The sequence below is a fragment of the Dermochelys coriacea genome, chromosome 3 (assembly GCF_009764565.3).
Source record: "Dermochelys coriacea isolate rDerCor1 chromosome 3, rDerCor1.pri.v4, whole genome shotgun sequence".
NCBI lineage: Eukaryota > Metazoa > Chordata > Testudines > Dermochelyidae > Dermochelys > Dermochelys coriacea.
The window spans coordinates 57,477,374-57,501,217 of NC_050070.1; the positions used below are offsets into that span (position 1 = coordinate 57,477,374).

General features: G+C 37.3%; 1 protein-coding gene across 49 annotated transcripts in view; it reads left to right on the forward strand.

Annotated features, from left to right (window-relative positions):
- The window catches only part of RIMS1 (regulating synaptic membrane exocytosis 1), a 490,129-nt gene that overhangs the window by 305,279 nt on the left and 161,006 nt on the right, over positions 1 to 23,844 (forward strand). For 21 of the 49 annotated variants that reach the window (XM_043510483.1, XM_043510486.1, XM_043510457.1 and 18 more), the window contains exons 13-19: positions 682 to 812; positions 1,768 to 1,939; positions 2,068 to 2,224; positions 3,315 to 3,386; positions 8,053 to 8,209; positions 10,141 to 10,266; positions 17,333 to 17,395. In XM_043510483.1, coding sequence (XP_043366418.1) covers positions 682 to 812; positions 1,768 to 1,939; positions 2,068 to 2,224; positions 3,315 to 3,386; positions 8,053 to 8,209; positions 10,141 to 10,266; positions 17,333 to 17,395 — 878 coding nt within the window. Of the gene's footprint in view, positions 1 to 681; positions 813 to 1,767; positions 1,940 to 2,067; positions 2,225 to 3,314; positions 3,387 to 8,052; positions 8,210 to 10,140; positions 10,267 to 17,332; positions 17,400 to 23,844 lie in introns of those variants that run through there. The other 28 variants (XM_043510492.1, XM_043510490.1, XM_043510498.1 and 25 more) reach the window with 5 other exon arrangements.

A 23,844-nucleotide genomic window follows, 5' to 3' on the forward strand; every position in this document is an offset into this window, starting at 1 on the left:
CAGCAGGCTGTAATCAAAAACATATGCTGCTGCTTTCTAAGGACCTGATCATGTATCCATTGAAATCAGTGGCATATATGTTTGAGTGCAGGATCAGGCCCCAAAGAAGCAATATTGTGAGCCTCTCTGTACATTTATCCATCCTGCTGTAAGAATTCTCTCTCAGCAAAACAGAACTGAGACAGCAAAGGTAACAGTGGCCAGTATCTCCACTGCCCCCTCAGTACTGTAAGGCTAGGTTTTGCTTCAGTGAGTTAGAAACCTAAGAATGTTAGTTATACTTGAAGAATGTAATGAAGATCTGTGGAACTTTTATTTAATAGTCAGATTTTTTGAAGAGTGATATTGCCAGAGATTTCATGATCCAATATTTATGTGCAAAGCCTTTGCATATTCGAAAAAAGGCTTGGAGAAATAACTGTCATAGATTCTTCCAAATTGGCTGAGAGCCATTTTTTTTAGTTCATGTGGTTGAGATGGTGTGATTTCTGCCATAAGAAACCCAAAACGTCCAAACTAAAATCTCACACAAAACAGAAGAAAAAAATCTTGTAGAAAACTGTATGAAACATTGTCAGCCCTTCTGAAAAACATTTTATGTTTTGGTTAATGATAGGCAGCAAAAATAATTGTATATACTTTCATTTTCATTAATAATTTCTGGTAACTTGGATCTTGTAGGTGAAACTGTGGTATGACAAAGTAGGGCATCAGTTAATAGTAAATGTTCTACAAGCAACAGATCTGCCACCTAGAGGAGATGGGCGTCCCAGGAATCCTTATGTAAAAATGTATTTTCTTCCAGATAGAAGGTAATATTCCAAGTGAAAAATGTATCAAGTGAACATTTTAAATATTTTAGTTATACTTTAAATGCATGTTTCTCTCATATTTTCCTTTAATAATTTATTGTAGTTTAGATGAACCTTAAAGGGTATAAAACTAGCATGCATCTATAATCAGATAATATCAAATTGTAAGTAATTTGCTCCATGGAAATATGGCTGAACCTGGAATACTGCACAGCAGCTACTGATCCATTTTAGACATAAAAGATCATTAGGTTTTTTATCAGTAAAATGAAAGTAAACATTGATTTCACCGTACACATACAAACAGATGAAAAAATATTCCCATCAATAATAATAGAAATTTATAAATAGGCAAAGTAAGAAAAATGTTGCTTGAGGACTTATTAGAGTTTGATCTAAGGATATTTACTTCATGTATTTTGACATGTGATGTTGACAAATTGTGTTTTAATTATTATACAACTTTAACTTTTTTGAATCTCATCACCTAATATCATTAAATAATTATTGTATGCCCCCCATTGTCTAATCCTCCCATAATTTCCCACAATTAAAAAATGCTTAAAATTTATAATTTTGTACGACTGTGAAAATTTAAATAGATACAGAAAAATGCTTTAAAATAAACATTGATGATATCCATCATAATTATTAAAAAAATACAAATTGAATATTGCCAAGCCTAGTAATCATGACGTTTAAATCAGAACGGATGAAAACAATTATAGCCTTGAAAAAAGAAAAGGAGTACTTGTGGCACCTTAGAGACTAACAAATTTATTAGAGTATAAGCTTTTGTGAGCTACAGCTCACTTCATCGGATGCATCTGTATTCTTTTTGCTGATACAGACTAACACGGCTGCTACTCTGAAACCTGTAATTATAGTCTTGGTTACTAGATGGCAGTATGGACCTGTTTTTGCATTATAATTTACAAGAATGTTTATGTTTCAGTGATAAAAGTAAAAGGAGGACCAAAACAGTAAAGAAAAGCCTAGAACCAAAATGGAACCAAACTTTTCTCTATTCACATGTACATCGTAGAGATTTTAGAGAACGAATGTTAGAAATAACCGTATGGGACCAGCCAAGAGTACAAGAAGAAGAGAGTGAATTTCTTGGAGAGGTGATATATACAATGACATTACAAAATAGTTATATTTAAACATATAAGAAAGTCTAACATTTCTGTATTTAAAAAAATAATGCTATGCAGTTTTAAACTAAGATTAAGTTCAATAAATTTTCTCCTAGATCCTTATAGAGCTGGAGACAGCACTTTTAGATGATGAACCACATTGGTATAAACTGCAGACACATGATGAATCCTCACTACCTCTGCCTCAGCCATCACCTTTCATGCCAAGGAGACATGTCCATGGTGGAGAAATCACTAGCAAAAAATTACAAAGTAGGTCCAAATGCTATCGCTGTCCTTTTTCAGTTTTAATTTTGGAATGATTTGTGACAATCAGTTATGCTGTAATAATGTTTAGATGAAGTTTTGGTAGCCATATTCAAAAATAAAGATATTCTTTCCAAAACATAACTGAAAATACAATTGGAAATGAAAAATGTGTTACATTTCCTGATCAACCCCACTGTGGTATGCAATTTCCAGGTTGGCAAAATTTGTTGAAATTACCTATAGTTTGAAATGTTAGTTTTTGCATAGCTGTCTTTGTTAAACACTGAACTGAGCATAATACATGATTTTAATAAGGAAATTGGGATGTTTTTATGATTACTAAATGTTGGGTCTTTAAAAAAAAAAAAAAAAGCTTCAGACTCTAAAGCCTGGGAGCAGCTTTTAGTATATTGATCATTTCAACCTCCAACACACTTATTATCCAGATAAAAAACTTACTTTTGCTACACAGAATGCATTTGTATGTGTGTGATTGGGAAGATGAAAATCACAAAATAGTACAATAGTCAAAACTTGTCCATCTCTGATCAGGTATTAATTTTTTGAGACTTTAAATGTGAAAACAATGGTTTTTAAAAAGTGGCATTTCTCAGAACCATAGCATATAGTATGGGTTGAAATAACTGCTATATGGAAATAGCTGCAGCCTGTAGCCTCTACTGTACCATTTTGTCTGAAATTAAATTACATTTTAAAAATATGAAAGAAATAAAGAACAAATTCTAAAGGTATTTCCTCGGGTATTTTTCTGATCTTTTACCAGCCTATTAAGAAGAGTAAGAGTAAAAAAACTAATAAATTCCAGTCAGTGCATAACTTCATAATTAACTGATGCACTTTTAGTAGCTGTAGCAACTAGATACTGTTGAAACTGGTGCATTAAAAAAATGCATATAGATATCAGACTATGCCCTCATTCTAAATTCAGTTTAATTCTCATTTCATATTGTTTAAATATAAAATCACTCTATGTTTGAATCACAGGAATAACTAGAATTTTTATTTAAACATATTTTTACATTTTCAAATACAACCAGATATACAGGTATTTATTTGCCTTACTGTTGTGCAGGATCTCAGCGAATCAGTGATAGTGACATCTCAGATTATGATGTTGATGATGGTATTGGAGTAGTTCCTCCAGGTGCGTGGGTGAAGAGCATGGTCCTGCTTCTTTTTGCTGTTCCTTCCCTCCTCCCCCTCTAATTTTCCAGACTCCTGAAGGATGCTGGTTTTGGAGATTGTATTATGGAGAAAACAGTATGACTTATTACTCTGTGGTGTCTTTCCTTTTAAATTAAATTAAAATGTACTGTTATGTACTAATTAATATTTCTGTTTAGATGTGACTGTTTGGATTTTGCATTTAGATGGTTCAAAGCTGTTTGTTTGTTACTTCACAGTGCTCTAAGCATAAGTGAAACTACAATTTTTATTCTAATAATTCAGTTAAAATACTAATTACAATTTCAATTTCCATTGCATTTTTTTTATTTTGCTTCTTGCTTGAAAACCAGATATAATGCAATCCTCCATGGAATATATTTAAAACGCATGGTTGCAAATTCAAATGCATGTGGCATGGCTATATCTTTTATACTTTTCATAAGCATTCATGAATTATCATTACCGTAAATGTGCATAAATGTATAAATATAGAGAGAGAATATCTTGATCTCACTTTAGGGTAGCACCCTTTGTATATTCAATATAATAAAACATCGGGGCATATTTTAGATACCATACCTTAAAGTATATTTCATTGGCAGTTGCCACAAATCACAAGATTAAAACTCCTATTCATGGCAGACTTAGTAAAGGGTTGCTGTTTACCCACCCAAGCTAATCAGGTTTTCTATGTAAAAGTTACTTGTGAAAGTTACTGAACATATTAAAAATATGGTAGTATTTGAAAAGTTCTCCTTATTAATCTATGATTAAAATAACCTACAAACAGCAGTACGTAGTTATTCATTGCATTTTTGCCATTTGTGTGAAATATCACTACATTGCTGAATGGGCTAAACTCTGCTCTCATTTACATCAATTTAAAGCAATAGTACTTTAATAGGGTTGTGCCCACGTAACGAAGAAGAGAATTTGTCCCAATATCTGTAGCACTAGTATTACATTTAATGGAGTGATTTTCTTCATTCTTTCATCAAATTAAATAGAAAAATATTTTAAATAAAATGATTTCCATTATTTTTTCACATTATTTTTTTTCCTTTTGCAGATGGGGGTGCAGATATTGGCATGTGTGATCCCTTACTCATCTCTAAAGCTGCACTATTCCTTTTTTAAACTATATGGGGCTTTTCACTTACCAGTTCATTCTGGGCAACAATTCCCCATCTGCAATGACTTATCCTCCATCCCACGAAGCAGTCTTTCAAAATGTATATGACAGCAGCACTCATTGGAATACATTTTTGAATGCTCAAATAGCACTTAGATGCCTAAGTCCTACTGAAAGTCATTAGGAGTTCGGTGCCTAAGTATGCCATTGTACCTTTGAAGAATTCATGGGCCATATGTAACTTGGGCCTTTGCTGTCACAGAGACCACCTCTCTGCTTTTGAAGTCTCTGCCATCCATGACAGTTGAGTTGATAATAACAGTCGCTAAATTAATGTGAGTAGGCCGGCTGGAAGAAACTTATTTCCAAACTAGTTCTACCAGCTCATGCAAACCCATTTTACGAGCTGATCTGACAGAGCCCAAGTTAACTGGCCTTCAGAACTTAATATGTATAACCTGTTTCATTCCTTTGATATTTGTCAGATATGGGTGAGAGAGACTGTTTGTAGAGTTGGTTTCCTTCTAATTTTCTGTCTGGAAGAAATGTGTGTGTATGTGTGTATATATATATATATATATATATATATATATATATATGTGAAGTTATATGTTTTACTACATTTGTGCATGCAGCCTGAACTCTAAGGAAAGGGCAAATTTTATAAATGAAAAAAAATAATGGTCTGATAAAGGAAGGTGCAATGCTAAACTTATATTAAGACACACAAATTAGAGTTAAACAGCAGGTAAGACTCAACTCTTCTGCTGCAGTTTGAAAACATTGTCAGTGTTATGCATCAATCTCAGATTGCCTGAGAAGCTACTTCCCCAAATTACTTTTGAAAATAACTTTCACACATCCAGTATCAGATGGCTATTGGGTTGGAGACATCTGTGAAGTGATAACAAGATAATTAAACAAAAGCTAAAGGATGTGTGTGTGTAAGATATGGTCCTGATGTGAGTCTTTTTGCTACACTTTTTTTCTTTTTTCTCTTTCCATCTTTCCATCTGGAGTGCGTTACCTAGGGAGGTGGTGGAATCTCCTTCCTTAGAAGTTTTTAAGGTCAGGCTTGACAAAGCCCTGGCTGGGATGATTTAGTTGGGGATTGGTCCTGCTTCGAGCAGGGGGTTGGACTAGGTGACGTCCTGAGGTCCCTTCCAACCCTGATGTTCTATGATTCTATGATTCTACGATTTCATATTTGATTCTCTTATTTGGTGCAATTCTAATGGCATCCAAACTTAACATTTGAAACTTGCTATCAGACAATCTACAAGTGAGGAAAATCAATTAAGATCCCATATTTTGTTGCTTTATCCTAACTTGCACTTTTAAAAAAGAGATTTACAAATGGTATATTCTAGACATTGAAACAATATATCATGTATGTGGAATCAAACATATATTTAGCAGAGATACAATATCAGATGGCCATAAGGTCCATTTAAAGGTTTCTAGATAGATGACTGACATGAAATGACTGCCATTAACATAATGGATCACTCCCTCCTTGAAGCAATTCTTGCTTTCATGGTTCCCTTCCTATCTGTTGGGAGTTCCTCCTTCTTTTAGAGTAGCAGCCGTGTTAGTCTGTATTCACAAAAAGCAAAGGAGTACTTGTGGCACCTTAGAGACTAACAAATTTATTAGAGCATAAGCTTTCGTGAGCTACAACTTCACTTCACTTCACTGAAGTGAGTTGTAGCTCACGAAAGCTTATGCTCTAATAAATTTGTTAGTCTCTAAGGTGCCACAAGTACTCCTTTTCTTCCTCCTTTTCTGTCTGAAGTCTTTCAGGATTCTGCCCTTTCATTGGGCAAGCTCATTGAGTCACATATCAGCTCCTCCCTCTATGTTGATAATTTACACTGAATCCAGAGGGAAAACTCTCATTTTCTTTAATGGGGCCAGGATTTCAGATTATCTCTAAACCCCAAACTACTTCACTTCATTCAGATTGCTTGTCCAACATCTCTTCCTGGAATCCCACTGCCAAATCTTTTAAGACCAGATACTGCCAGCCTTACTCACACTAAGTAAGTAGTATCTTACTTCCTTAGTAGTGCTATTGACTACAATAGGACTAGTCTGGGATTAAGGTGCTCCTCAGCATGAGTAAGGGTGGCATAATCTATCCTATAATATGTAAGAAAATTGAATTTATTTTTTTTCTTCCAAGGCCTCTCTTTGTCCCTTTGCTACCTCAGTGGTTACATTACCAACTATGTTGTTGTTATGGCAATTACGAAGCTCTATGCTAAAGTTATTCTTACCATTGTTAATTGTTTCTTGGTGTTGAAGTAACAATGCCAAAGTACAATAGAATAGGGGAAAGTGTTGTTTTAAGAGAGCTGCCACCTTTGTACGTTACATGTTTTTGTGGTATTAAACATCTCAGAATCATGTGAATACAGAACCAGTTTTGACTTTTAAAAATTATAACAGTTGTTCAAAATGAGTTTCTCTTTCCACTCTGTTGCTAAAGCAGGAGTTCAGATTGTTCCTTGCAATAGCTAATGATTTCCCCAAAATCTAAGCATTCATTCAGGTATGCCATGTGCTCAATTGTTGCATGAGATTGCAAACTCTGTGAATCTTTGGTTTGTATATTGCATAGCAGTGTATCCACAGTCCTTTGGGGGGATTTTGGTACTGCCATAATGTAAATATTAAAGAAGAACAAAAATTATATGCTGAATACTACTCTTGTCGGTTAAATGAACAAGAAGCTGCTGCTCAAGTATTTTTGTTTGGATATGTTGATTGAAGCCATTTTTAAAATTGGACAAACATCCTGATAGTGATTTTTAATTCTAAACAATTTTTTAAAATTTTTTTTACTTAGCAAGCCATTTGCTGTTCACTCATAGTATTCACAGGAAAATTACTTGCAATATCTCTGGTATCCAATTACTATGTTTAACGTAATGTCAGTACTTTTATGTTCATTGCAATAAGGGTGGCTCTGGTCCGGTTCACTTAGAACTCATCTGAAACTGGCTCAGGGGACATCTCTTATCTAAGGGATGCTCTTCTGTTCCATACCAGCTGCTTCTTTCATTCATGGTGGGCAGGTAGTTTAGATGAAAATAACCTAAATTGCTTTGATTTCATAAAACAAACACTGAATGAGGTTGGGATTCACAGTGTAGAACAATTGCCATGTCATTTGAAGAAGTGACCTCCAGTGAGCAGCAATATCTAACGCATTAGATTTTAGGTAATATCCCCCAATTCACGTGACTTGTTCAAGCCTCTCCTCCCCAGTATGCACCCAAACGCCTCTCAGTTTCTCTGCCTCTATACATATACACACATTACATTTAAAGGTAATGCTAGTAATTAATCCTGGCTGCATGACATTTCAGGATTTACAATAGCTAAATGACTACTTGAAAATCTTGTAATCATTTAGATGTGCTTTCCTGGAAAGACCAACCATTATCTGCCTGTTCGTAAACCCAGATCCTTACTGTCTAACATCATTTTGTTGCACTTTTACCAGTAGGTTATAGATCTAATACTAGAGAAAGTAGATCTACAACGTTAACTGTGCCAGAACAGCAAAGAACAACACATCATCGTTCACGATCTGTATCTCCTCACCGTGGTGATGATCAGGGCAGGACCCGTTCACGTTTACCAAATGTGCCATTACAGAGGTAGGGTTTACAAGTGTGCAACATTAGTTATTGAAACACTGTGTGATTCAAAATTTGTGTAACCAAGCAGAGATTCTATGTCACTTTCATCTGATTGAACTCTTTATTATTTTTCACAGTGTATTACTTTTTCTTCATGTCTTAGTTTAATATTGAAGCATATAAATTGTTTGAAGCCTACCACATCCTTAGTCCTCTATTTAAATCACCCATCAAGTTACTTCCTTGTTAATTGCAATACTGTAACCCTAATCTTTCCTTACCTGACATCCTCCCTACTGTTTATCATTTTGTTCATTGTGTTGTATCTAAAATTTAAATTGGAAGCTCTTTCAGGTAGAGACTGTGCCTTTTGTGAGTCCACCATGGGTGCTATAAATAATAAATAACAATATACCATTAATAACCATGAATGAACTGATTTTGCAATTAAGAGTAATCTGAAGTTACCAATTCCTACAAATTACATTCTAAGATTTTTTATGGGATTTGTTTAGTTAGAGAGAAAACAGTAAAATACCTAATTATATATGTAATTGCCAGGGTTGGTAGACTCAAAACTTGACAAACCTCCTTCATTCCTCTGTATGGAGAAAGGGAGAGGAGAAGGAGCTTCTCTGAATCTCTCTTGAAACCCATAGCCTCATCCACTCATTCTCAGTTTTCCCTCCTCTGTCCTCTGTAGGTGTCTACACTAGAAATCTTGGTACCTGCAATAGAGCAACAGCTAGCAATACTGCAGTTATACTTGGTACTAGCCACTAGTGTAAACAGGGCTCATGCATTTTGACATTGTGGTAAAAAATGATAGAGCCCTGCTCATATGATTGTATAAACATAATAGTAGTATTGATGCTGGCAGCTACTGTAACAAAGATACTATGTGTTCTAGTGTAGACAAAACTTGTGTTGCAGATATCGTTGCTTGGTCCATAGATGAGTACAAGAGACTTTTTTCAGTGCCAATCACATGCTGGTCCCAGAATGACTTAATCCAGAGTGGCACCAGTCTTTCCTGGCCTTACAGTGGAAGATTGAGTTGCATTTAAGAAATCTGTTCTGCCACAGCACAGGCTATGAGGCCAACCCCTCTTTTTGCTCCTCACACTTAGATGAAAGGCCAGACAACCCTTCACTTCCCTTTTAGAAAACAAAGTTTGAGCTCTTCTTGGAAAAACAGTCAGGAACTTTCAATCTGTCAGCCAAACACTGAAACTCAGTAAAAACATATGGCTTGATTCACCCCCACTGGCACAGAGGGCTGCAGCTTTGTCCCTCCTGTAAGAGTGGCAGTTACAGTCCCTAATTTGCGGGGGCAGGAGGGTCAGCCCTTCAAGTGAGCAGTGGTATTCCCACTGCTGCTCTTCATCAGGAATTTCACCACAGGAAAAGAACTTTTAGGTCAGACTCCGTAGCAGGTCAGAAACTTCCGGAAGAGGTACACAGTCACACCCCCTTCCTATGCAGTGCCACACGCTTTAGGGATAGTGCAGACTACCTGTGGTCCCACCCTAACCCTTGCTGAAGGGCAGACACAGACACTTCTTTCTGCTGCAAGGACTTTCCACTGACCAGGGTCCACAGGCCAGGACTCTGCGTTTGGAAACCTAGATATGAAACTATAAAACCATAAACTTCAACATGAATTCTTGCTAGCTGTTCTCTCAAACTATTCTCCAAATACAAAACATGTCCCCCATTAACATTGCTGAGTTCTGTGTTCACAAATGATTTAATTCTAAAAAGGGTAAAAATTGCTGTTACCCATGCTAAATGGGGTTTTTCCCCCAAAGAGCTAATATTTTTGAAAAGTCGTACATTAAGGAGAAACTTTCCAGCAGGCAACTTGTAACCATGTAACCTGTTAAATTCTGTTAACTATGAGGAGAAGAAAACCATCATACATATATGTATTATATAAACACTTCTAGGAGTTTAGATGAAATTCATCAAATGAGAAGATCACGTTCTCCAACTAGACACCATGATGCCTCACGAAGTCCAGTTGATCGCAGGTCCAGAGACATGGATAGTCAGTATTTGTCAGATCATGAAAGGTATGTTTTCAACTTAAACTTATGAACATGTATAGAAGTGTCTTTGTCTTTTTGGCTAGAGTTTGAATGTACTTGTTTGAATGCACATTTGGGTTAATGGGAAAGGGGAAAGGAATGGTCATAACTGACAAGAACAATCATGATTACGGCACTAGGAGAGAAAAGGTGATTTTATTAGTATTAGACAACAGATAAGGAATAGGTTCTATATTCATACTGAAAATAATTTTTGTAGCATAGAATATGAAAAGAGGAAGGAAAAATAAACCAGGAATTTTGCCTTGTTTATGCAAAGAAATCATAGGAACAAATTTTGGTAGAGTACTTGAAAGCATAATGGTGACTTTGGTTGTTCATATTTGTAGGTCATTTAATTATTTCGTGGGAAAATGTTATATAGCTAAATCATAGTGCCTATATTCTGCTACCCTTACTTTGTCAATAGTCCCATCAGTGTGAATAAGGGTGACAAAATCAGTCCTGGTGTTACTATTTTAAAATGATTCCTCAAGCCTACTATAAACAATGCCATCTGTAGTAGGGTGCAGAAATGGGAGAAGGGAATAAAACTGAAAATGTTTCTGGAACTTTTGTCCGGTTTTGAAGCAACATAGTAATTTAATAGCCAATGGCCTCTGGAGTGATTCCTAATTCAGTTTTGTATATGATCTTGCCTTTTCAAATTTTAAATGAGATAACTTGCATCTAGGCATTAATAAGTGTTGTTGACAGTTTTAATTTCTTGAGACTTGTTTTACCATGGCATACAATAAAATTAGGCAAGAAATATGTACAGAATTGTATAAGTTGGATTGTACCACTGATTTTCTTCTTAGAGGTGAATTGAAATGCTTTTTAATCATAAAAAATCAGTATTACAGTTAAGACACTAACACTGCAGTGTTTTCTACCTTATATGTACGTTTCATTTTATTCTTTATAGTAAAAGTAGTTATATACTCAATAAACATATTTTTCAAAAATATGTTTATTGACCATTTTCCTTAGTATTCTTTGTAAGTAGAGGTTGAAAGGGGGCAGGGGACATTGAAGGGTGACTCATAATTCCTAGGCGCAAATTTAGACAATAAGTGTATGCAAAATATCCCACAGTCAAAAACAAAATTCATGACTGTGTTGTTGGATCATATTTACATCTCCTCCCTTCCTGCTTGGATGGAAGGGCTTTGGGATTCTGGTCTGATTCTCTCTGAAGCAGAAGCCATCAGAGCAGAGTCAAGGGAGGGGTGCTGCTAGGGTGGGACTCTGACTGGGATAAGAGAGTTTTCCATTCTCTTCCTCTTGCTGTGAGAAGCCAGCTTTTGATGGATAAATGGAGTGAGTAGGTGTTGCTATCCTGAGGGGCCCCTGTACCTCTGCCAGGAGTTTCTTCTCCCAGAGACATCAGCTGCATCAGTCTCATTTCACTCCCACCCGTAAAAAACTTTTGTTGACCAGCTATTCTGAAAGGAGGACAGGAGACACTTGATATGGTTTTAATCAGGCCACAACTTCATTATTAGATGTCTGACACTACCTGGCAGATAAACCTATACAGTGTAGGTAACTCCATGTTCATTCAATAGCTGTCCAGGGGCTTCCACCAGCCCCCCTTCATTTCCCATCCAGGTGCTCCAGCCAACCCTTGCTGGGACCTTACCATTCCCCCCCTCCAATGGAGGATAAGGTATGCTATAAGGAAGGCGGGGTTGGCTCTCCCTTTCCCCCTCCCCCATTCCTCTCCTTTAACCAACACCTCCTTTTTAAGTCCTTTACAAAGCCATTTATCTGGTCACTTCCCTGTGGAATACCTGCCCTGGGCATCCGCCCCACGTGTACATAACATGTTGCGACATCATAGCCTAACTCCCTTTCCTACTCCCTTTCCCTGAACCCACTGTGAGGAAGGTGAAAAACCCCTCCGCTCCACCTAGGCCAGTCTGGTGGTGAGGAAAAAATTCCTTCCCAGCCCCCCTGGAAAGGAGTGGCTAGTGCGATGCCTACAGCAGGTCCTAACCACACCTGGTATTTTGCCACCTCAAGAAGAGGGAAGGTGGGTGCTGCTTCACTTGGTTTGGGGGAAAGGGGCTACTCCTGCCAGGCTTGCCCCTTTTCAACTCCCAAACCCTTGATGGTACCTGAGGATGAGTCAGCGTCACCACGCTGACCCATTCCTCTTTTTGCAGCCGTTTCTGAGCTCCTCTCCCACCCCCACCTCCACCCATAAAGCACTATTCCTCTTTCCCTGGCAAGCTGGAGAACGCCTCCCCCCGACCCCCACTTGAGGTGCACTGCAGTCATTTTGCAAAGCACTATACAACTCTTGTTTATTTATCTCTAGTGGTGGGTCCCATGAGAACCACAAACTTATCAGTGAGTAATACAGGCATCTTAAGGGGGAGCCTGTTGCAGTTACTACCAAGGAAGAAGATTAAGAATTTAAAAAAAGAAAAGGAGTACTTGTGGCACCTTAGAGACTAACAAATTTATTTGAGCATAAGCTTTCGTGAACTACAGCTCACTTCATCCGATGAAGTGAGCTGTAGCTTACGAAAGCTTATGCTCAAATAAATTTGTTAGTCTCTAAGGTGCCACAAGTACTCCTTTTCTTTTTGTGAATACAGACTAACATGGCTGCTACTCTGAAACCTAAGAATTTAAAGACTCTTTACTTGATATGCTCTTGCAATAAGTTCACTCATTAACAGAAGTTCTCATCAAAATCCATACCTGCTGCTATCTGTCTAATATTGCATCCACTGGAAAGGTATGGATAGATCCACAGAACTTCCTGCTATCCCGAAGCCTGAAATAATCTACAATTATTAATTGCATCTGATTATACCCATACAAGTTGTTACTAGTTATTTATTTGTATTATGGTAGCACCCAAATCAATATGGGATATTCTGAATAGTTCCTGGTAATAACCTTCATAATCTTTGTTCAGGAATTTCAACTATTATTTTTAAATTATTATGAAGGAGCAATAACAGAGAATCCTTAGAATTCCTTCGATTTAGGAAAGTGAATCATGGCCTCATATAAAATTCCAGCTAGAGGACTGTTCAGCAACAAGTTGTGATATATTTGCAACAGAACTGGGATTGCCTGTGCTGCTATTTTTTTTTAATAAAAAATAACTGGGGAAAGCTATCTAGTTTTGTGTCATAATTCTGACTGCTTTGAATTCAGGTATCATTATCTGATTCTCAGTGAAATAGGTCTCTCAGTGTTCTATTCCATCCATTTGTTTATAAATAAAATGTGGTAATCTCCACGTTCATATACATAATCTAGTATCTCCTTCAAAAATGCTTTTCTAGAGGAATACGTTTTTCTGTAAATATGTCAAAAACATAATAAATTATGAGAATATCAATACCTTACCAGTATGATTTTTTTTCAATTTGAGGAAATAATTAGAATTGTATTCTGTATTTATTTGCTATTTTATATCCCATGCATGGGTGTTTTATATCACTATTTTCAATGGGCCAAATCTTGAAGTCCTTGACAGGCAAACTTTGACTGAATGAAGATAGAGTAAATATTGATCAAGAACCTTAAGATTTGACTTATGAACCAAATTCACTTCCCTTTCTGCCTTTGGATTTCAGTAGTGCTTCTCCTATAACAGGGTTCAGAGGGGTAGCCGTGTTAACCTATATCAGCAAAAACAATAAGGAGTCCTTGTGGCACCTTAAAGAGTAATATATTTATTTGGGCATAAGCTTTCATAACCCACTTCATCAGATGCATGGAGTGAAAAATACAGTAGGCAGGGATAAATATACAACACATGAAAAGATGGGAGTTGCCTTATAAGGCAATATAATATTTATAAAAAGTAGTTATTTTTTGTAGTGACCCAGCCACTCCCAGTCTTTATTCAGGCCTAATTTGATGGTATCAAGTTTGCAAATTAATTCCAATTCTGCAGTTTCTTGTTGAAGTCTGTTTTTGAAGTTTTTTTTGTTGAAGAATGGCCACTTTTAAGTCTGTTATTCAGTGTCCAGGGAGATTGAAGTGCTCTCTTACTGGTTTTTGAATGTTACAATTCTTGATGTCTGATTTGTGTCCATTTATTCTTTTGCGTAGAGACTGTCGAGTTTGACCAATGTACATAGCGGAGGGGCATTGCTGGTACATGATGGCATATATCACATTGGTAGATGTGCAGGTGAATGAGCACCTGATGGTGTGACTGATGTACTTAGGTCCTATAATGGTCCCTTGAATAGATATGCAGATTGAGTTGGCATTGGGGTTTGTTGTAGGGATTGGTTCTAGTGTTACTGTTTCTGTTGTGTGGTGTGTAGTTCCTGGTGAGTATTTGCTTCAGGTTGGGGGGCTGTCTGTAAGTGAGGACTGGCCTGTCTCCCAAGGTCTGTGAGAGTGAGGGATCATCCTCCAGGATAGGTTGTAGATCCTTGATGCGCTGGAGAGGTTTTAGTTGGGGGCTGTAGGTGATGGCTAGTGGCATTCTGTTACTTTCTTTGTTGGGCCTGTCCTGTAGTAGGTGACTTCTGGGTACCTGCCTGGCTCTATCAATCTGTTTCTTCACTTCCCTAGGTAGATACTGTAGTTTTAAGAATGCTTGATAGAGATCCTGTAGGTGTTTGTCTCTGTACAAGGGATTGGAGCAAATGTATCTTAGGGCTTGGCTGTAGACAATGGATCATGTAATGTGGGTCTGGATGAAAGCTGGAGGCAAGTAGGTAAGTATAGCAATCAGTAGGTTTCCGGGATAGGGTGGTGTTTATGTGACATCACTTATTTGCACTGTTGTGTCCAGGAAGTAGATCTCTTGAGTGGACTGGTCCAGACTGAAGTTGATGATAGGGTGGAAATTGTTGAAATCCTGGTCGAATTCCTGAAGGGCCTCCTTCCCATGAGTCCAGATGATGAAGATGTCATCAATGTAGTGCAAGTAGAGTAGGGGCACTAGGGAAAGAGAACTGAGGAAGCGTTGTTTTAAGTCTAACTTGACACCATCAAATTAGGCCTGAATAAAGACTGAGAGTGGCTGGGTCACTACAAAAAGTAATTTTCCTCTAATAATTTTCCCTCTGTTGATATTCACACCTTCTTGTCAACTGTTGGGAATTGGCCACATCCACCCTCATTGAATTGGCCTCGTTAGCACTGATCCCCCACTTGGTAAGGCAATGCCCATCTTTTCACATGCTGTATATTTATCCCTGCCTACTATATTTTTCATTCCATGCATCTGATGAAGTGGGTTATAGCCCACTAAAGCTTATGCCCAAATAAATTTGTTAGTCTCTAAGGTGCCACAAGGACTCTTCATTGTTTCTCCTATAACAGTTTATGTTGTCTCTGGGTCTGTCTATATTGCAGTTAAAAACCTGCAGGGCCCATGCCAGCCCTAACTCTGGCTTGTGGGGCTCATGCTAAGGGGCTTTTTAACTACTGTGTAGACCTTCAGGTTTGGGCTGGAGCCCAGGCTCTAGGACGCTGCAAGGTGGAAGGGTTCCAGAGTTTGGGCTGCATCCTGAGCCCGAATGTCTACACCACAATTAAACAGCCCCCTTTGACCAAGCCCTGTGAACCCGAGTCAGCTGGCATAGGCATCTAGTCGCAGTGTAGACATACCCTCTGATAACTAAGCCATGCATGGACCTGAATCCTTACAGTACTTTGGCTTTTGTAATGTCCTCAAATCCTTCAAGGGAAACACAGAACCCTTTGTGTGTACAAGAAATAAAAGAGGAATTTTATTTTCAATTACTTTGTTTTAAATTATATTGTATTTATTTGTAATTTTGGAAGTCTACACATAAATTCTGCTAATGATATGAGATATTAAATAGTTTTATTATTTGTTCCTTTTAAGAAAAACAATTCAGTTCACCTTTAACATATTTTGTTGCATCAAAATTAGGCCTGTAGTTCCAGATGCAAACTTGCAATCCACATGTGAGATTTAAGTCGTGATTTTGATTGCCCTGGTTTATTATATTACATAAATATTGCTTATACCAGTTTCCATAGTGAAATTTATAGTTTCATGACAATATGAAGTATGAAAGTAATTGAGCATTTTTCCACTTCGCATAATTTTTATATCTTTTCTCCCTCTGTTACCATAGTACTTCATATGATTCTTTGATTCTTTTTAAATGATGCATCTTCATGAACTTTAGCCTCACTTTGGTGTCAATAACAATAAGGAGATTCTGGGACTTCTCTTTGTGATTTGCACTGAAGTGCAGATACCCACAGAAATCACCAAAGGGACATGCTGTTATCACAATCATGTTTATTAAATATGGAAATGATTAATTTACAGTAGGTATATTGTTGGCTGTAGCACTTGGCTCTTGTAATATACTGCTGGTTGAAATAATGGAGTAAGTGGACTGTAAAATAGAAATGGTTAGAAAGGAGATTTTGATAACTGATTAACACATTTTCTGTTTCTGTAAGGGAATATATAACAAAATATCATAATTAAAAAGCTTTAGATCAGAATCTACCTTTGAATAAACTTAATATTTTGGTGGACAAATATTTTTCTTTTCACCAAAATGATGAGTTGATGCTCCTTACACTTTATTCACTAGAGCATAAAACTAAGTTTATAACTCCCCACCACTCTTCTGCGCGCACACACTCTTGTCTGGGTTCAAAAATGGAGGTTCTACAGTTCCATTTTTATTATTATGCTGCCATGTTTTAATAAATACCTACTTTAAGAACTAGAATATTACTGTAGCAATGTAATTTGATAAAGAATCCTGTCAATATTTAATATTAAAAACTCTGAAGTAACTTCAAAATTTAAAAAAAGAAAAGGACAAAATTAGATGTCCACTTAAAAGTATTATCTGACTGTATAGTTGTCATAGGCACTTTATTGCTTATATTTTAGAGCAGCATTGTAATTTGTTTTGGTTTGAACGCTATCAAGACAGCTATCTCAGTGCGAGCTTTCTGGTTTCTTTTTTATGTTTTCATTTGCATATCATTTGCATAACTCATGTCATCTAATGCTTCATATTTATATCTGTTTCACTCACCACCCATCCTGTCTGTGCAGTGAGCTTCTTATGCTGCCCAGAGCAAAACGAGGAAGAAGTGCAGAGTGCCTACATACCACCAGGTAAATACAGGAATTCGATAACCATGATTTCTTATAGTTAGTTTCTGTGTACTTCACTAGCCCAATCATTTCCTTTAGCTTTATTAATATTACAGTAAGTAACGGACACATTTTCTTAACACGTAACTGAATTGCCATTAATTTTTTTTTTAAAAAGAACTAATCAAGATTTTTACATATGTTTGTTTATTTTGATAGTTATGATTAGAGCAGTTGAAAGCCTTGTGGTAAAATAAGTGTGAACAGTCACATTTGAAATTAAATAATAAAAATATTTTTGCAGCATATACTTTTGTGATAGATTACCTGTCTAGTCAGAAAAGGTGTGATTTTCAATGCATGGCAGTATTATAGTGGTTTTATAAAGTTTCTTTTGTGTTTTTTGGATTTTTATGGTTGTTTGATTTCTTTCCTTTGTTATTATGTAAAATTAATAAACACTTTTTGTGTTTTGACAACAAACTTGAAGAAAATTCCTCAGAAGAGCACATGGCTAGATAAACAAAGGTTGCATGTCACTGTGCTTCACCTGACAGCTCTCACTTGGGTATGTCTACACTGCAAAAAAAAAAAAAATACCTGTGACAGCAAGCCTTAGTGCCAGGTCTACAGACTCGGGCTCACATGGCTCTCACTACGGCACTACAACTAGCACCGTAGATGTTTCTGCTTAGGCTCTGAAACCTGGCAAGTGGGTGGGTCCCAGGGCCTGAGTTCCAGCCCGAGTGGGAATGTCGATACTGCTATTTTTGTAATGTAGCATGAGCCCTGCAAGCCCAAGTCTGTAGATCCAAGTCTGTAGATCCAGGCTCTGAAACTTTCTCATTTGGTTTGTGTGGTTGGTTGCTTGTTTTTTGCAGAGTAGATGTACCCATTGTGTCCTACCTTCCATTTAGAATTTTAGTTTTGGTTTTGTCTGTGCTGGGCCCTGCCAGGGCATTTCCACCCTTTGAATTGATAAGTTCGCTATATTCCATGAGGACTCCAAATCCCAGAGACTGCAATACTCCACATTGACTCCAGGTTTCAGTAGGTCCTACAGTACTCAAGAACTCAAAAAGAAAGGACCCAGCACAGATGCAGCTGAGCCCCAAATTTAAATTATTCTGTAGGGAGGTGGATCTTCAGTGAAGTAATGGGACTGCTTATATGTTTAATTTAAACATATAAGTAAATGTTTGTAGGATCAGGTCTTGTAACGTCTGAACTAATTTTTAATGCTTTTGCAACACGAGGCAATATTTCATACCTCAAAGAAGACACATCTTTAGTTTTGGTATCTCCCTGGATTCCCATTTGGAAGATTTTATTTAATTACAATTTTTTAAATCAGGAAACACTACTCTTTAGAGCCTAACTAGAGCATACTGGTGATGAGAGTACACAGGCTACCTGTTAGCAGTTAGAAATCCCTGAAACTTCTCTTCACATTTTAAACTGGAAGCCATTTACTCAGAATCTTTGTAATAAGCAATTACTTCATGTTATTTAGCAGACAGTGAAAACAAATAAGTTCATAAATCTAAACAAATAAGTCAATAAATCAAAAAGTTAGATACTTTGGCAGTATGTCATATTGTACCTGCTGAGAGTTGGTTATGTTTTATGTAATCGTTGTCTACTAACACTCTGGTGTAACACAATGGTTTATCACATTGATTGATGCAGCCATTGTGTTACACCAGATTTAAACCAATTCATTATTGTAATCTCAATGGAATTACACTGACATAAAATGTGAGTAACACCCTGGTGAATCGGGTGCTTGATTTCCAATTTCCCTTGGATAAGAAATAGCTGTGGCCATATTAAAAAACTGGGTCTTTCTATGTATTCAGCTTGAATCCTATAGTTCATTATGCACTGTATAGACAGAAAGCTCTAAGGACCACTGATTTACAGCAACTGAGGATCTGGGGAGTGTCTCTAGCAGAGATGGGCCAAAACTGAACTTTTTACATTATCTGACACCCAAACCCGTGGTGAGCTTTGGTGGTTGGTATAAGAAGGAACCAGGATTAAACCACCCCATCGGAGCCCTAGACCTAAAGTTTCCCATCTCATTTCAACCCTGGTTCCCACATATTGCTAAAGGTTGGGTTCAGATACAGCTTGGAGCCCATCTTCATCCTGACACCCTTTCCTAAATTATGGAGCTTTGGATAATATGGAATCCTGATGTGAACCATTCTTGGGTTTGCAAAAGCAAAACCTACCTGATCAATTTTTGTGAAAGAAAAACAAAACCCAATCTCACCAGCCTACCTCTGGTTATATAACACAGAAGTTAAATACAAATCTGGAAAAAGCATTGACTTGAGTGTAAAAATGGAAGAAAAAGTGTAGTCACAGTTTATTCCCATGCTTTTGGTACATCCAATTAGACAGTGATCACTTTAATTCAAATCTAAAATTTGACTAAACAAATTAGTTATTAGTAAGCAAAGAAAAATATTTTTCTGATCTAATTTTAAGAATACAAGCATTTTCAATTTTATTTTATTTTTGTTAGGATAAATTGGCAGCACTTTCTTGCAATCTTTGTATATCTATTTCTATTTCTCCTCTTCTGGTGACATTTATAAATATGAGTGTCATTGTGTGCAATCAGCTCTTTTGCAGGTGTTACAGTTATGAGAATTAAGGAAAACAAGTATTTACTTTTCTACTCACAAACTGATCATTAATAAAAGTTTAGGTCAGTACTCTCTAAATTTTACTTAACCTTAAAAATTAGGATTGGAAAAGACCCTGTAAAACCATGCAATTCAATGCACCACTGGTCTGCATGATTCTTCCCTAAACAATGGGTTTCACAAATTTGTCCAGGATAATTTTAATTTTCCAGGTCTCATCAATGATAGTGGAGAGACGAACTCATGGTTAGGTTCTGTTACACTGTATAATACTTAGGTTTCAGAGTAGCAGCCGTGTTAGTCTGTATTCGCAAAAAGAAAAGGAGTACTTGTGGCACCTTAGAGACTAACAAATTTATTTGAGCATAAGCTTTCATGAGCTACAGCTCACTTCATCGGAAATGCATCCGATGAAGTGAGCTGTAGCTCATGAAAGCTTATGCTTAAATAAATTTGTTAGTCTCTAAGGTGCCACAAGTACTCCTTTTCTTTTTGTATAATACTTAGAAAGTATTATATAGTTTTTAAGAACTTCAGCATCAGTGCAATGGTTCCAGTAAAGTTCATTGCAAATTTAAAGTATTATCATTAGAAAAGAACTACAGGCTAACTTTCTGTGACTGAGGAAGTTCGTGCTTCAGTGTTTCTGGGTTTCAACATTTAATAAGCCATTTTAGTCCCTGCTTCTCTGTTGTTCTTGGCCCCTTTCCCTTTATGTCAGCTTCATGGGACTTCCTTCACTTCCCTCTTCTGGCCTTTCTTTTTTCAGCTCGCACTTCTGCATCTCCTTGTCTCTTTCTGAGTCTGTAATTGTTCCTTTCCCCTTACAAGTCATCAATTACTTTAAAATGGCTGAGTTGCAAATATTCAAAATTCTCACTTAGTTTTTATATGAAACACAATATGGTGAATTTTATCTGGCCCTTAATGGAGTTTTAATTATAGCACAAAGCCTCAACACAATTTAGCATGATCAGCAGTCTTCTGACAAATTGTCCACAAGTAGGATACAGGTCAGAATGGAGGTGCACTCGTGTAAGTTCACACAGCACTCGCCTAGGTTATGCCTTGCTCTAGTTACTGTTATTTCTTCACTTTCAAATTCAGTACCAAATACACCTATTTAAAAAAAATTGGATACTGTACTAACAGTATAGTACTTTTAATAATGTATTTGATATGTATATTTATATAATAGTTCTATACGCTGCAGTAATATAATGGAGCTATGAAATATGACAGTATCCATTGAACAGCTTGTTTATTGCTGCATATTGCTGCATGTACTTGGGACGTTGGGTTAACTCGACAGTAGATGCTCCACAATGTGCCAGGTGGTCACTCTGAAGTGCTGTTATCAATACAATGATGACACACTGTTATGCATAATAGCTAGCCCAACACACAGCAATAGAAGTATAATAATGGCTACCATAAATTGGTTGCTAAAATGAGTTACAAGGCTGATGGGGCCTGATCCAACTCCCATTAAATTCAGAGTCCAAAAAAGACTAATAGCTTGGATGCCATTGTCTCATATGCCCACTCAACACGTTATTGGGCATCTATGTTGTTTGGCATTGTTTCTGCACACTCATTTACATTGGTGTAACTATAAAGTTTAGGCATGCTATGGGCATAGTGCTGTAGTAATAAATTTTTATCTTCTAGACATCTTATTGTATTGCGTTGTATTTATTATTATTGATAATTTTAGTTTAGAATGTAGTGTGTATGTGATATTAATTAGAGATGGTCCAAGCTTTAAAATCAGGATTCAGAATCCCTCACATATGGAGATGTTCAGATACAGGGATACAAATGCACCCAGCTGTAAATCCCATGTGGAGTCAAGGAATGCTATCAAGAGGAACAACAATGGCAAGCACCTCCAGGGAGCGTATTCTCCTGCCAGTCCCACCAGAGCCCTCCCTTGGTGCAATGTGTGGACACTCCATAAAAGTTTGTTTTAATTCCAGTTAACTGCACTATGTGGAACAGATTAAAATTTGGGTAGTCACATTCTGCCTTTACATTTCTCCTGGAGTTTCACTTGGCTAGGGAAACACTTCACACTCCTAGTTCTAAAATGTTATGTACTGTGGCCTTGGTTTATTATGTTAAACAGTTGTCATCCAAAGGTATGTCTATGCTTCAAACTGGAGGTGTAATTCTTAGCTTGAGGAGACGTATGTGTGCTAGCTCAATCAGAATAGAAGTGTAGCCTCAGTGATGTGAACAGTGGGAGGATCTACCTGCACTTGGATTGGCTAGCCCCTCCTGGCACTGTGGCTACACTTCTGTTTTTAGCATGCTAGCTCTGTGTACATATACACTAATACCACAGAGGTACTGTACCTTGGTGATGGATAAACCAATTCCAATATTTTTAAAATTAACTCACCATTATTAATGCTGTTTAACTTAATGTGATCTATGGATATATTCACAAAAGGACATTTAGGTGCCACTGGCATTCTTAAACCCCCTTCAGTTGCCACCTAATCTTGTAGGTGCCTAAACTCGTTGGCACCTACATTTTTGTTGTGAAAGATGCCTAGGAACCTATGTTTCTGCCTCTGAGAATGTGCACTGTTGCATCATTCTAGACATCCAGATGCCTTAAGCCCCAACGGGAAGATAGGTGTTCTCCTGCCTGTCTCACCTGTGAGGCTCGATCTGGTAGGCAAGCTCTGAGCTTGCTAACTAGATCAGGACCCTTTCAAATTCCTGGGGGGAGGGGCTGGTATCTATTTCATAACTTTTAGCCCAGTAGTTAGAATGATCACCTGGGAAGTGGGAGACCTTGGTTTAATTCCCCCTTCTGCTTGATTGGAAGAAAGAATTTGAACATGAGGTGATGTTGACCTAGTCACTGAGCTATGGGATATTCTTATATGTCGCTCCCTCTCTCTTTCCTCTTGAAGCTGTTCCACTTTGGCTTAAGTACTTAAATAGTCATTGGGCCAGAGAAAGAGAGTGTATGTGAGAACAACTCTATGACTGGAGTTTAGGGCTTTCACTTGGGAGGTGGAAGACTCAGGATCCAGCCCCGCTGCTCCAAAAGCTCTCTAATTATTTATCCAAGTGGGACAGCATCAACAGGGGAGATTGAAGGAGCCACACATCCACATTTGGGCAACCTTCTGAGTGATGGGAGGACCCCTATTTAAATCCTTTCTCCTGATCAAACATGGGGGTATTGAACCTGGGTCTCCTACATCCCAGTAGAGTGTTCTAACCACTGGGCTAAAAGGAAAGTACTGGCATCACCACCACTGGTAGCATTTCTGGCAAGATACAGCTTAGATACCCGACGAGAGGCAGGGCTCAGGACACACCCTCTCATCGCATTCTAATTGATTAGTTTAGATGACCCTGACCTAGTTTGCTGCCTTTTGTGAATCCTATGCTTAGCGGCCTATCTCTCCCCATATAGGGAACCTAAGTGCCTAACTCAGGCATTGTGAAAACAAGTGACTTTCTAGTCTAAAAGTTAGGTGCCATAGTACTCAGCATTGCAATGCCTAAAGTCCCATTGTGAACCTGGCCCCTAGTATACCACCTGTAAAGGACTTTAACACATGACATTTTTGAATACTAATACAACTGTGGTTTAGTTTGTGATATTGTATATAAAGGTGTGTTTTAGTAGGCATTTAATTTATCATATAGATAACTAGAAGGGATCATTAAATCACACAATGTAGATTAAAATAAAGTAGTAATGACATATAAAAATAGCTAGCATAAAAATAGCAACTTCATGTTTTACAACAGCTAATATATTTTAATCAAAAATTGAAAAAATTC